At 40.0% G+C, this 12,870-nt stretch overlaps 1 protein-coding gene across 10 annotated transcripts in view; it reads left to right on the top strand.

Annotated features, from left to right (window-relative positions):
* Positions 1–12,870, top strand: part of NAV2 (neuron navigator 2) — a 385,274-nt gene that overhangs the window by 252,928 nt on the left and 119,476 nt on the right. For 7 of the 10 annotated variants that reach the window (XM_064426225.1, XM_064426222.1, XM_064426219.1 and 4 more), the window contains 4 exons: positions 402–474; positions 5,426–5,657; positions 7,189–7,257; positions 11,516–11,673. In XM_064426225.1, coding sequence (XP_064282295.1) covers positions 402–474; positions 5,426–5,657; positions 7,189–7,257; positions 11,516–11,673 — 532 coding nt within the window. The remainder of the gene's footprint in view (positions 1–401; positions 475–5,425; positions 5,658–7,188; positions 7,258–11,515; positions 11,674–12,870) is intronic. The other 3 variants (XM_064426226.1, XM_064426224.1, XM_064426221.1) reach the window with 1 other exon arrangement.

The raw sequence follows: 12,870 nt of genomic DNA, 5'->3' as shown, positions 1-12,870 counted from the left end.
CAGACAAATGGCCTCCCTGTTTATTTTCAGTTTCATGTTTGTTACACTTGTTGTAGGTTATGAATCCTGGCTCAGAGCATCCTTGACCCTCTAATAAGAAATGCAGCAATCACCTGTTGTGACTGGGGCTTGAGCTAACCTGCTTCCTGCAAATGCAAATAACAGAAAGCTCTGACCCATGGAACAGTCAGTTTATAATCAATGGAATAATCTATTTGGGACCTCAGTAACTGAGAGGGTTTCATACTATGGTTTCCACATCATGAGCAAAGGGACATTTTTATGGAATGCAAAGAGTGAGTGCACTCAAGTGTGGCAGTAGGTGGAAGTAAATAATTATTACAATGCATTTTCTTTTTGTGTCTCCTTCTTATCTGCTTGTTTTGTTTGTTCTTGAACAGATTGAAAACATAGATGCATGCCTGAGTTTCTTGGCTGCTAAGGGGATTAACATCCAGGGGCTGTCAGCAGAAGGTGAGTCCTCTGGTTGTTTTAAGGTTTCATCTTACATGAGGAACTACATGTGATTGCAACTAGAACATGGAGTGTAATGGAAAATTAATAAGGTCAATTTAAACTTCTGACAATCTTTTATTTCTTTTTTCCCCATCTCAGTGTGAAAGGTAGATAAAATATGTATCTAATTTCTACACAGCTGACCTGTAAAAGTAATGAATGAGACCAAATTAGAATTCAGTCACTTCTTTACTATTTTCTGTTTAAAACCAAAAATTTCTTATCTCACTTCTATAATTTGCACATTGATCAGTGTATATTTTACAGATATAAGTGAGCTACTGTCAGTTGTTTGCCTTTTCAGAGAAAAAAATTATTTCCTTATTCTTCAGTTATTCTCTTACCTGAACAACCATCCTGCTTTCTTCTCATTTTAGATATTTTTCCTGTTTCCAAGTGCACAAAACAATCAAATCCAAATATTTTGAGCCAAACCAAAACAAGACATTTTGACCTTTAATTAATCACTCTGCTTTTGAAGAGCAGCAGAATTTTCTGAAACCAAACTAGGTTAACTCTGTTCCTTTATACCAGGATGTGTGGTACCTGTTGGCTCAGAAGCTGTTTAACTATTATCTTATCAAGTGCTCAAACAGATTTCTGTCATCCTCAGCACCAGCTTTCACTTGTATTTACATTTAAATATGCTGGAAAAGCAGTTGGGTTCAGTAGCTGAATATATGATATGACATCTCCATCAGTGCTTTGCAGAACAAATAATTGAATGTGTGGCATCAGGTGAGACTTCAAAGTTATGTTTGATGACTGAGTCTCTTCACAAACTTAGTTTGGAGGAGGAGGCTACAGCAAAATAGCAGATATTTAGTGTTAACCTGAGTATACCACAGCTAGCAGAAGAGGAGGCTAAATGTTAGGTGTATTAGAACAGCACTAACAAATATTTTCCTCCAAAGAGAAGCTTTACTATGGTCCACCTGAGTGCTGCCAGCATTACATGCCTCAATTGCTCAGTTATAATCAGAAGGATTCTCATGTCAAGAAAAGAAAGCATGAGCTAAAACTTCAAACAGCAGAAAATTTGTTTGCAGGGTAATTATTAAAAAGAAAATCTGAGTCAATTGTAAAGACCAATTTTGATCTTAACATGGAAATACTGTAAAAATACGTGTCACGTTATTTGCCTGTCTCACTAGAAGGTAAAATCTAAGTGAAATAGCAGGTCCATGATGTGAAAACTGCCTGGGTGTACAGAGCTTGCAGCATGGTGTTGCTCACGCTGGGGAAGGGACAGCATGATTAGTGCTCATGGCTCTCCTGCCAAGTCACAAGTCAGGCCCAGCAGGACACATGTTATCCCATGGCTTTGCTGATTCAGGATTTCTGCCTTTCTTTTATACTATCTAGGAATTAGTGTATTAAATCACATGGAAGCTAAGAAGTGACCAATAATGTTTGCTGCCACCCTATGAATGAGAGCATTTACTGGCTCCACCACTAACATTGAAGGAAGAAAGTGACAACTAGAGAGGGGGAGGGATTGAATATATTTTTATAAAATAATTTGAATGCAACAGTAAAGTGAGTTTCTCTTTCTAGTTGCTCCGGCACTGTGTTGAGGAACACAGAGCCATTTAAAGTGAGGAATGTTGTTACCAGACAAGCCAGTGTTTCTGTGCAAGTTGCAAGACCTGCTAGGTCAACTGCAAATAACTTTATTTACTTCACTGGCAGATTCTCATCTAAGAGGAAGGAAAAGGTTGTGATTGCTTCCAAATGGGAGTAATCACCGAAGTCTCCTGGGTTTGGTAAGAGCACGTATTTTTCAACAGTGAAGCTTCAGTGTGGAGGAAAGTTAATGATTGAAAACTGGAATTTGGATGACTCTTAAATGTTGAAATAATTTGGGACTGCACATGTATATCTTTCCAGTGTTAAAATCCTGCTTTGATATGTGCATGTCACTGACACAGAGTCTATTTTGATGGATTTATGGATTGGAGATGCTGAGGATCTGCAATCACTGATGATGACCATGCTGTGCTAGAGGCTCCCCTTCCCAGGAAACATGAGGGCAAAAAGATTCTTAAAAATCTTATCAAAGATTCTTAAAAGCCTAAAATCTCCATTTCTCATTACTGAAGAAAACTATGGAGAGCTGGAGATCTCTTTTAACTTCTTGCTGCAAATTTTTATTGTTCATTCCTTGAACTGTCTTTCTATACCCCTGCCCTTAGACTTGTTTTAGATTCCTGGAATTGCAGCTGCCCAGAGAAGCTTGCTCTCAATATCTCCTTGCTCTCAAGATATTGAAGATATCGGAGGGCATGAATGTGCATTAGAAACTCAAACTGATAATCACATATAAGCAGCTGCAGATCTTTTGGATAACAGATGAGCTGGATAATGATCAGCTGAACACATCCTGGAGCAGTGATGTGGGGGAAACAAGCACCAGCAGGAATATCCCAGGATGGAAATCTCCGAGGAATGGATTTGTGAGGTTTCCTATGAAAACCAAATTCCAGTTTCAGGTGTCTGGAGTGTTTGTTTCCAGTATCCAGGACAGTAATTTTTGGCTCCACATTTAGAATGGCTGGGTGGATACTTTTATCCTTATCTAAGTCAGTATACTGGAGCTGACCATGGGCTGGAGAGGGCTTGAAGCAGGAAGTATTTTAGACTCTGCTCGTGGGAAGAGTGCAGTGAGGCTGAAGCAGTCTTTGAAATACTCCTTTTTGTATGAAGTGCAAGGTAAAACTGCCAGAATTACCTCAGTTTTTAAGATAAAAGAAACAGAAGTGGCGCTGAAAGTCTGATTTAAAATGTGGGTTTTTTTCAAAACCAGAGTGGAAGAGACTACTTTAACTCATTAAAAGTGTTCTTCTTTTGATTATTTGTTCAAAAGCAGGTTGCCCTTCTGATAAATGCAGTAGAAAACAGGCAGCAACTTGTCATAGGTGGGTTGTTGTTTTAATTGTCTCTCACTTCACATAGAAATCAGTTTCAATTTGCATATAGCTTTGCTAAATTTTAACAAGCAGGTCCATGATAATTTCTTTTACCTTTGAATGTATTTGTGCAGTTAAGCTTCCCAGTGCCTCTGAATCTGTTTAGTTGTGCTTCAGTCTGTGATTAGTTGCTACTTTCCTTACAGTTGCCATGAGTATTTTGAGTTATTTGCTGGAGATAAGGAAATCCTTTTTACTGTGTTCTGCTGTATTTTGTGTCTGTTCCACTTCCATCCCTGTCCTCCTAAGCTAAACACAGATTACTGAAGAGAACCTGCAGATTAGAGAAGGAACCTGCCTGGTGAAGTGGGAGAATGCTGGGTTTTTCCATGGCACTGCATGGGAGCAGGAGTGGGCTGGGAAAAGGGGAAACAGGCAGGATTAATTGGGACCCTACTGTTCAGGAAGAGACTAAAATTGGCCGAGAAAACAAAGGAAGACTGAAAATGGCTGCTGAAGGGCCCTGGGAGTGATAATCCTTTAAACAAGGGATTGGAGTGTCAGTGGTGGCAGAGAGCAGTGTCGGAGGGGCTAGGCTGCAGGGAAATAAAAATGGCTAGGGAAACTGAGTCAAGAAGTGTGAGAGGAAAGGAATATCCTGGGTCTGGGTGATGACCAGGGCCACTTAGAGGCGGTCTAATGTTCTCTGAAGACATGGGCATGGGTTGAGACAAATTTCAGCAAGAAAGTAAATTATATTACTGGCTGGGAAGGGAAAGTAAACTGAGGTGCAGGTAGACAAGGAGACCAGAGCTGGAAGCTGGTACAGAATGGGAAAGAACAGTTTTAAACTTAGAGCCTCAGATCTGCTGGGTAAAGTGCTTAGGATTAGGAGCAGAAGCTTGTTTACACAGCAAAGATGTGAGCAGAAATGTGGCTGAGAGAGGGAGTAAAGGATGGAGTGTGGTCCATCACAAACTCAAAGCAACCTTTCAGCCGGAACTGGAAACAAGTGAAAATTCTGGTTCTTTCCTTTGTGCTTGGCCACTGTCTTACCACATGTCCTTTTCTTCTTACTTTCTCACAGGGCAACAGTCAGCTTTCAGTTCAAATGATCTGTACAACACAGGCAGAAGTTCAGCTGTTTGATGTAGCTTTTTCAATTAGCTTTTTAAATTTAGGAAATGAAACATGCTAAATAATTAAATCACAGCACATTAAGGTTGTCTGCAAGGAAGAATTTGCCCTCTGGCATATTAATTATGATACAGTGGTTAAGTGCATGGTCTGATACACCTCTTCATCTTTGTATTTCTATTTGCTTTTACATTTTTGCATTTGATATTGCATAGAAGAGCAGGATGACATTCAGGAATTGAAAACTTATACACTGACTGTCAAGCTCTCTTTAGGTACATTGGTTGCCTGTCCCTTACCAGCTTGTGATCATATCAAAGCTGGTAATTGCGTTTGAATACAGCTATGTCAACCAATAACCATATTTTCTAGTGCAAAACTTGCGTCAAATTTTCTTAATTTTTATTAGATTAGTCTGAAAATCCAGAAATATATGTGAGAACGGAGTAGTTTCCTCCTTGTGCAAGTTTAGGACTGAGAAATCATTTACAGCGTGCTGTCCTTAATACAGTTGTTGTTGTGGCGGTTCTGTTTTGGGGTTTTTAGCTACTTTAGTTTAAAGGCAAGATTAAAAGGGACTTGCTTTTTAAGCACACTGGCATTAACACAGACTGCAGCGGAAATGTGAGAGAGATGTTGCTCAGTCACTGCAGGGGAGAGATGAGTTATTTATTTGTGGTTGGTGCTCACTGGCAATCAACTGTAATGCCAATTAGATGTGCAGAAAGAAACTTATCCTAAAGGATATCCCAAAGGGGCTCAGTTCAGACCGTGTTCTGGGGATGCAGTGGCTGACCTGCTACACTGTCGGAGAGAAAACACCCACTGAGGCTGACGAATGACTTCTCCACTTTGCCTTACAGAAATCAGGAATGGGAATCTAAAGGCCATCCTGGGCCTGTTCTTCAGCCTGTCTCGGTACAAGCAGCAGCAGCAGCAGCCCCAGCACCATCCATCCCAGCAAGCAGGGCCTCCGTCCCAGTGCCAGGTGGGAGTCCCGCAGCAGCAGGTGCCAGCCTCGCTCCACACTCCGTGCCAACAGCCCCCACAAGCTGTGCAACATCAGTTTAAAGCACAACCAGAAATGCAGTCCAGGTGGGGAAATCTTAAAGTTGGGGAGTTGGGGTTTTTTTCATTTATCTCTTTTTTTTTTTTTTTTTTTTTTTTTGCTTATCATTGCAGGTCTTGAAAAGCCAAAGAAACTCCTTTCTTTAGTTCTGCTCTAGAATAAAGCGTGTTGATAATGGAATGCAGGGTAGCAATTGATATTAAGCCTTTGGGAATCAAAACACGTGTGTTTAAATAGGTTCTCAGTGCTGGAAATATGCAGCCCAATGGGTGTAGCATCCCTGCTGGACCAAGTAACCATAGGATTGTAAAAGGATGTTTTTCTCACTATTCCTTTTGCTTCTTTCTACTCACAAAGCATGCACATTGTTTCCTTTAGAGAGCATACATTTTAGGCATATGAAAACCAACTTCAGTTCTCAGATTACAAGAGTTTCAGTCCTTACTAAGAAATGGAAGGGTTACCTTCCGCTGTGGGGAAGGGTTACTCTGCCAGTGGTAAAAGAAATAGAGCTCATAACGCCTGGTGGCAATCAAAATCAAATTTACGCTTTTTGGTCAAAAATAATATGCTTCTGGCTTTACATGAAAAATAATTTTCATCATTGGTGTTTGTTGGCACTCCTAGATCAGAGTGCAGCTGAATAGAAAGGGGTTTTGTTCCTTGAATGTCTTTAATGCTAGGAGTGCTCTGCCCAGGTTGGAACAAAAGCAGTCTTCTGAGGCAGTACCACAGTAAATGCACGTGCAGCCTTCTACTGGTCTGACCCTTGCACTGCTAAAACAGGGAGGGTTTAGTGGGGATAAGAAAGAGAATTAAAAGCAGAAATCATATTTGCACAATTAGTAAAGTATGAAGGCTTCTTGTTCTTACAAATCTCACACTGAGGCTTGCTTGTTAACACACCTTGAGGTGAACGCTGGCTTAAGTGCTGCCTTATGAGGGATATAAACAGTTTAACTGAAGCCTTCCAAGTGGGACTGCTCAGAGGTTATTTGGGTTTGGCTTTTACGTCTTTCTTCACAAATTATGCTCATTTGGGTGTAAACAATAGTTTTGTATAGTTGAAAAACATAATTACCGTAAAATAAAGATGTGCTTGAAGAGATTTCTGCAAGTTTTCTGTCAAACATGCAGAGATGCTGAACACTGTTTTGCTGTTTCCAGTCCATTGTGTAGATTGGGGTGGGTTTCAAATAATTGAAAAATATGTATATCCTGAAGATCTTCAAGGTCATGTTTTCTTAATATGTACTAAAGTCAAATTGCTCAGATTCTACAGAAAATATATATAGTAAAGGAGTGAGAAAGAAAAGAGGACTAGAGTTGGGGGTTGCATGCAGATTTGCATGTTCATTACTCTGTAAAAATTAATTTCAGACTGTAGTGGTTTTGACCCGAAGTCATACTTGGTCAAGAAGCTTTATGTTCTTGTGAGATTAATAAAAAAACCCATTTTTTCCCTAAAATCAGTTACTAAGTTTAGTGGCTTTAAAAAAAAACCCCGAAAAGTTTCTTTGTTCAATGTTCTCTTCCGCTTTTTCTTTCCCGTCACAGTGCATCTCCCAGGGACTCATCTCAAAGCAAAATCATCCGATTCACTCTTGGTCAGAAAAGGTCTTCTAGGTTAGCATTTCTTCATCTTCTGCAAAGCATGAATAATCCTTTTGCAATATTTCTGGGTGCATGTTTAGGGTTCCTGTCAAAAACAGTTTGTAACTAGACCTTTGCAAATGGCTGAAATGGGAAAGTTGTAGATGGATTTAATTTTTTTTCTTAGGTTTTTTTGTTTGTTTGTTTGTTTCTTTGGGGTTTTTTTTGTTTTGTTTTTGGTGGTTTTGTTTGTTTGTGGGGGCTTTTTTGGTTTTTTTTTGTTTGTTTGGGGTTGTTTTTTTTTGTTGTTGTTGTTTTTTCTGTTTGGTGGTGGTGTTTTTTTGTTTTTTTTTTTTGTTTTTTTTTTGGTTTTTTTTAACTGTGGAATGCATTTTGGCCCTCAAGGAAATAATTTGATTTTTTGTTCTTAGGAGCTTTTGCTTTTGAGAACAAAACATGGTTCTGGGAGTTCTCACCCTGCTGTATTAATTATATTTTGACCTGCATTATTGAAATCATAGAATCATAGAATGTTTTGGATTGGAAATTACCTTAAAGATCATCCAGTTCCATCCCTCATCTGAGCTTCATCAGGCCAGTGGCTCAGCTGTTGAGGAGAGTGTCACCTGCATGCTGTGACCCCCAACAGCACTGTGTGGCTCTTGCTGATCAGAGCCCCTGCACTCCCCAGTGTTCTCACCTGTGACCTCCCTGGAAGTGAATCAGAGGCACTTTTCTCCCTGGATCCCAGCATGATTTGCATGCCAGTTCATCTGTCCATCTCATCTCAGTGATCCTAAGGCTTGCTGTGGTTATTAATCTGGGTAATAATATTGTTATTTTGCTATTATATGTAAATGTTTGACTAGAATATAGTTTTACATTGGTAAATTATACCATACAATTTTTGCTAAGATTTTGTACTATAGCTTATGATCTTTATTCAGTTTGTATAGATTTTTTTTCTGCTGTATAATTTAGATTTATTTCCCACATCTTATTTCTTATTATGCTTATGCTAACAGTGAATCTCTGCAGAATAATCCCTCTTAAATAGTTCCACATTTCATGTTCTTCCTTGATCTTAATTATGGCTTGACAGCTCATATTTGCTTAACAGAGGTGCTGAAGAGTAGTAAAAGAGTGTGTTATACAAGCTCAGTACCTTCTCTCTAAATTGCAAGAACCCAGAAGTGTCTCCCTGAACCTGATTTTTTCCTTAGATTTCACAGACACCGCTGTGAAGTATCTTGAACTAATACCAAAAGAAGGGTCTTAAAACCAGTTAGTTAAACTACAGAGGGGGAAAAAAGTCTTAAGAGAAAGGATATCTTCGAGAGTCTTTTGACATGTAGGTGTTTTATTCTTGGTGTGTTTTTATTGGCAGTGACGGTGCTGACTCAGTGGAAAACTTGTAACTTCTTAAGTGGTCATGTAGTTTGAGGATCTTTGTTTACTTTAAAATGTGACAGCTTTGCAAGACCTGTGTGGATGTGTGTGGGGAGCCTTTTCTTATGCATCACTACAGGAAGATTGTCCCTTCCCTGCTGCTGGAAAACTCCCCTCCCATACTGGGGCCCTTGTAGCCATCCTGGGGTGGGTGCCCCGTACGCAATGTTTCAAAACTGGGTAGCAGCTTTGGGCTAGGTGCTTTGTAGAAAACCTAGCTAGTTTCCTGTCAAACAAAATGAACTTTTTTTAAATTTCCTTGTCTTGGTGACTTTCTCAAAAAGTTTTATTTGTCACTGGTTGCCCTCAGCTTCTTCCCCTGTGGTCTCCTCTGCAGTGGATGAAGACCCTCTGGGGTTTTCTCATGGACCCTTTGCTGCAATGATGAGTATGGACAACTTTTTAGCACCCCCCAGTGCTGGAAAAAGCTGTATAATTTGAGAGACTGGTCTAAAAGTCAACCTCAGAACCATGATGTGCTGTACTCAATCTGTGGTGATTTGAGCTTGCAAATTAATTTTTGGGTTTGTATTTGAATGATGCCCTCATGTCTTATAGACTCTTTTGAGCTTTGAAAGCATGTGCATGCAGCTGCTGACATTTTGGCTTTTTCTCCATGCTTCTTTTCATATCTTCTATTTCTTCACTAGTCCTGGATAAATCAGTTTATTTAGGAAGCCCTGCCAGGTTCCTTTCTGGCTTCTCTTCCTTCTCTCAGAGGTACAATGGTGATTTGGCCAGTTGGATCCACACTCCCTCTGACAACTGGGAGTTCTTCCTTTTACTTTATTATTGACACAAGTTATTTGAATAGATTTTTGTATTTTACATGAAGAAGCTTTAAAAAGATTCTGTGTGTGAATGTTGGCTTTGGAGTGTTCTGAGATGTGATGCTGGTGGCTTTCCTGATTCTGTCAGGCTTTTTAAAGAAGTCCTCCACCTTCCTTTTTTGCCTGAAAAGCATAAAAGTTTGTTTATTTATTCCAGAATAACTACATTTTTTCCCTAGTTAATCAGATTCATCTTGTAAGTACAGGCTGGAAGAGGCAGATGCCCAGTTTAAACCAGAGGCTAATACCAGCTCACTGATAATATGGTTACTCTAGGAGAGGGTGCTGAAGCTTTATAGGTGGTTTATATAGGTCCAAATAATGAAATCAGGTTGAAGTCTTGCTGGGCTTGGCTCTTGAGCTTTGCAGCTGTCAGGGCAGAGATGTGATGTGCTTCTCTAGAAGGGAAAAGGCTGCCAAGTTCCATCTCATTGTTATTTCTGAAATAAGGGTAGCCTTTATGTGGCCAGCATGTGATGAAGTGTCCGGCAATCTGGTTTAAGAACAGTAATGCCTCAGTCTTAACCTTTTGCCAGTGGTATTCCTCCCCTGAATTTACCTGCAACTATTTCTGATTCACCAGGCTTATGGCAAATGACTGTTAATTTTGCCTCAGGGCTTTTTTTCTGGTTTAAAACAATTCAGACTGCAGCTTGTTTGACATACACTTTTCATCTAAGATGATCCTTTGATTTGTTCTTACGGAAGTAGAAAGACCCTTATGAGCCTATACTTGTGCTGTTGATACTTTTATTTTCAGCTTATGCATGGTGTCCCATTAGAACACTATTAGAACAGACTGCCCAGGGAAGTGAAGGATTCCTTGAGATGTTTAAAAAGATGTGTAGATGTGGCTCTTCAGGACATGGTTTAGTGGTGGACTTGGAAGTGTTATGCTTATGGCTGAACTCCATCTTATATGTATTTTCCAACCCAATGACTCTATGCAGAGAGGCTTCTCTTCAGTGATGTCTTGTGAAGGTTGACCTAGAACAGAGACTAGACAGAGTTAAAGTAGGGATTTATTAGAAGGCCTTAATGGTTACACCTTAGGCAGCACAAGAGCCCAGCCAGTGCTAGACCCAAGATGAACCAAAATGTTCACAACATGAAAAACCAGTCATGGGGTTTCTCACTTTTATAAGTTCTGATCCATTTGCATATTGGAGTTGAATTGTCCAATTACAGCTTTAGGTTATGAAGTCCCATCCTTCTTGTTTTTCTCTCTTCAGTCCACACTGTATATGCTCTTGGGCCTGAAATTTGGATCAGTTGTTCTTGGTTCCAAGCTAGAAAAGGAATTATTTTGTCTAGCTACTCTGTGAAGAGAGCTTACCATCCCTTAATATGAAGCTCACAACTACACACTAAAGCAGTACAGAATCTGAAAAATATAAAAGCTAGAACCTAAGGCATCATCAGCACAGGACACCTACCCACTACTTTTCCCCAGCTGCTGCTAAAGAGTTATCAACTTTTACCCAGTCCATGGCTGTAGAAGACAGTGCAACAAGAAGACTTCCTCTGTAGAAACAGCCTTCATTAAGTTAGACGGGTAGAAGGATGCCAAAAAAAAGATGTCAGACAGGTAGGAAGACATACACACACACAAAAAAAAGGTGAAATAGTCATTCTTTATGTAAGTACCAATGTGTCCTGGCACTTGGTTACAATGTAGAAATTATCACTCCCCTCCTTGGAAGAGTTTATCATTTATAGTGGAAGGGGAAAACAACTTTAAACCATGTTCAGGGAAATGAGAACTGTACAGTTTAAAGGATAAAATACCCCCATCATTTGCCAGTCTATCATCCATGTCTTCTGGCACTTGATGAAATCTCACCTGCCTGCCTGTTTTGTTTGGTCTTTTTTACCAAAATCCAGGTCAGTCACTGTCCCTTATTCACAGTCCCAGAGCCATTCTGAACATACACACCAAAGCATCAGCTGGAAGTTTCTTGCCCAGAGTGCTTTTTACCCATGTTTAAACATGCTGTAAATTCTTCCACCAGACTTCCAGGTCCCACCATGAGGGTGTCCGCTGCAGGCAGCGAGGCCAAAGCTCGTGGTTCCATCAGTGCCAACAACCGACGCAGCCAGAGCTTTAACAACTATGACAAATCTAAGCCTGGGCTTCTCCCTCCAACCCCAACAAGCAGCAGTGACAAAGGTAAGCAATTAATAATTTGAATTTTTCTTAATAGTGGCTTCATTCAGAGGAGATTGGATTTTCTGTTAATCTCCAGAAGTTGTAAGACTGTCTCGAAGTTGTGTGTTGTAAACATGACATCTATAATCCAAAAGCCAGCTGTCTCTTCCTGAAAAAAAGTACAGTCCTCGTTTAATATATCTGAAGTTGTGACTTGCTGGCCTGAAGGTGCATCCAAAAAATAACTTTAAAAATTCTTGGCACTGGTGAACCATGTTTTTTCATTTGCTTCAAGCACAGATAAGGGGGAACAAATTAATCATAAAACAAGGCATTTTGATGAGTAGTTTGACAAGAATGAAAAATGACCACTAAAGATTTCTGCAAAGTTTTTATATGATAAATAGTACAATTTGCTTTCATTTCCATCACTATTGTAGACTATCCTGTAAGATACAAAATTACAATTCCACTCTAATTTCAGGAATCATCTAGTGTTGTGCGTGAAGGCAGGAATATGTTATGTTTTATAAATGTTGCAGTGAAATTATGTCTGTGGCAGCACATCAGGAACACTCAGAGCCATGCTGTGTGTGAAGCAGAGCTTTTTTGAATGACATTTACTGACTTTGTGTCCATTCACTAATGTAGTGATCTGCCAGCATTCATTAGCCTCAGTCTGTAGCTCAGAGCGGGGCTGGGGGGCTGTGGCTGGTGAGAACTAAGCGCATCTCTCCAGCCTAGGCATGGGCTGGCAGCAAATCCCACGTTCCCAAAGTCATTCTGCTGACAAAGAGAGGCCAGCACTGGGCCTCAGCAGAGGCTCCTTGCACTCACTTGACAGCGGCAGCCTTCAGGCTCAAGTCTCCTTGCTGGCTGTGAGGAGGTTCTGATAACTGTAATGAGCATTTTGCTCCAGGGAAAAGCACTGGTCTGGGTCAGCTTCTCTGTAGTTCTCATGCTTGGTTCTTTCCAGGAAACTGCTCTCCCTTCTCTGGAAATTGTTGTCCAAGGACTGTATCAGTAGGTTTTGGAATGTTGCCCCAAAAAAATTATGGTGGCAGCAGAGACCCTCAGCATTCTCCAGGGACATTCTGGAACATCCTGATCATATTTTGTATAACAGAAAAATAAAATTAACCTCTGTCTAATATAATTATATTACAGATTAATGTATCAGCATAATAATCTAATAATTTAGCAATATTCTACCTTGGT

This window comes from Passer domesticus, chromosome 6, assembly GCF_036417665.1.
Source record: "Passer domesticus isolate bPasDom1 chromosome 6, bPasDom1.hap1, whole genome shotgun sequence".
Taxonomy (NCBI): domain Eukaryota; kingdom Metazoa; phylum Chordata; class Aves; order Passeriformes; family Passeridae; genus Passer; species Passer domesticus.
Note: the sequence above shows the minus strand (reverse complement) of the source record. Positions and strands in the feature narration are given on the sequence as shown.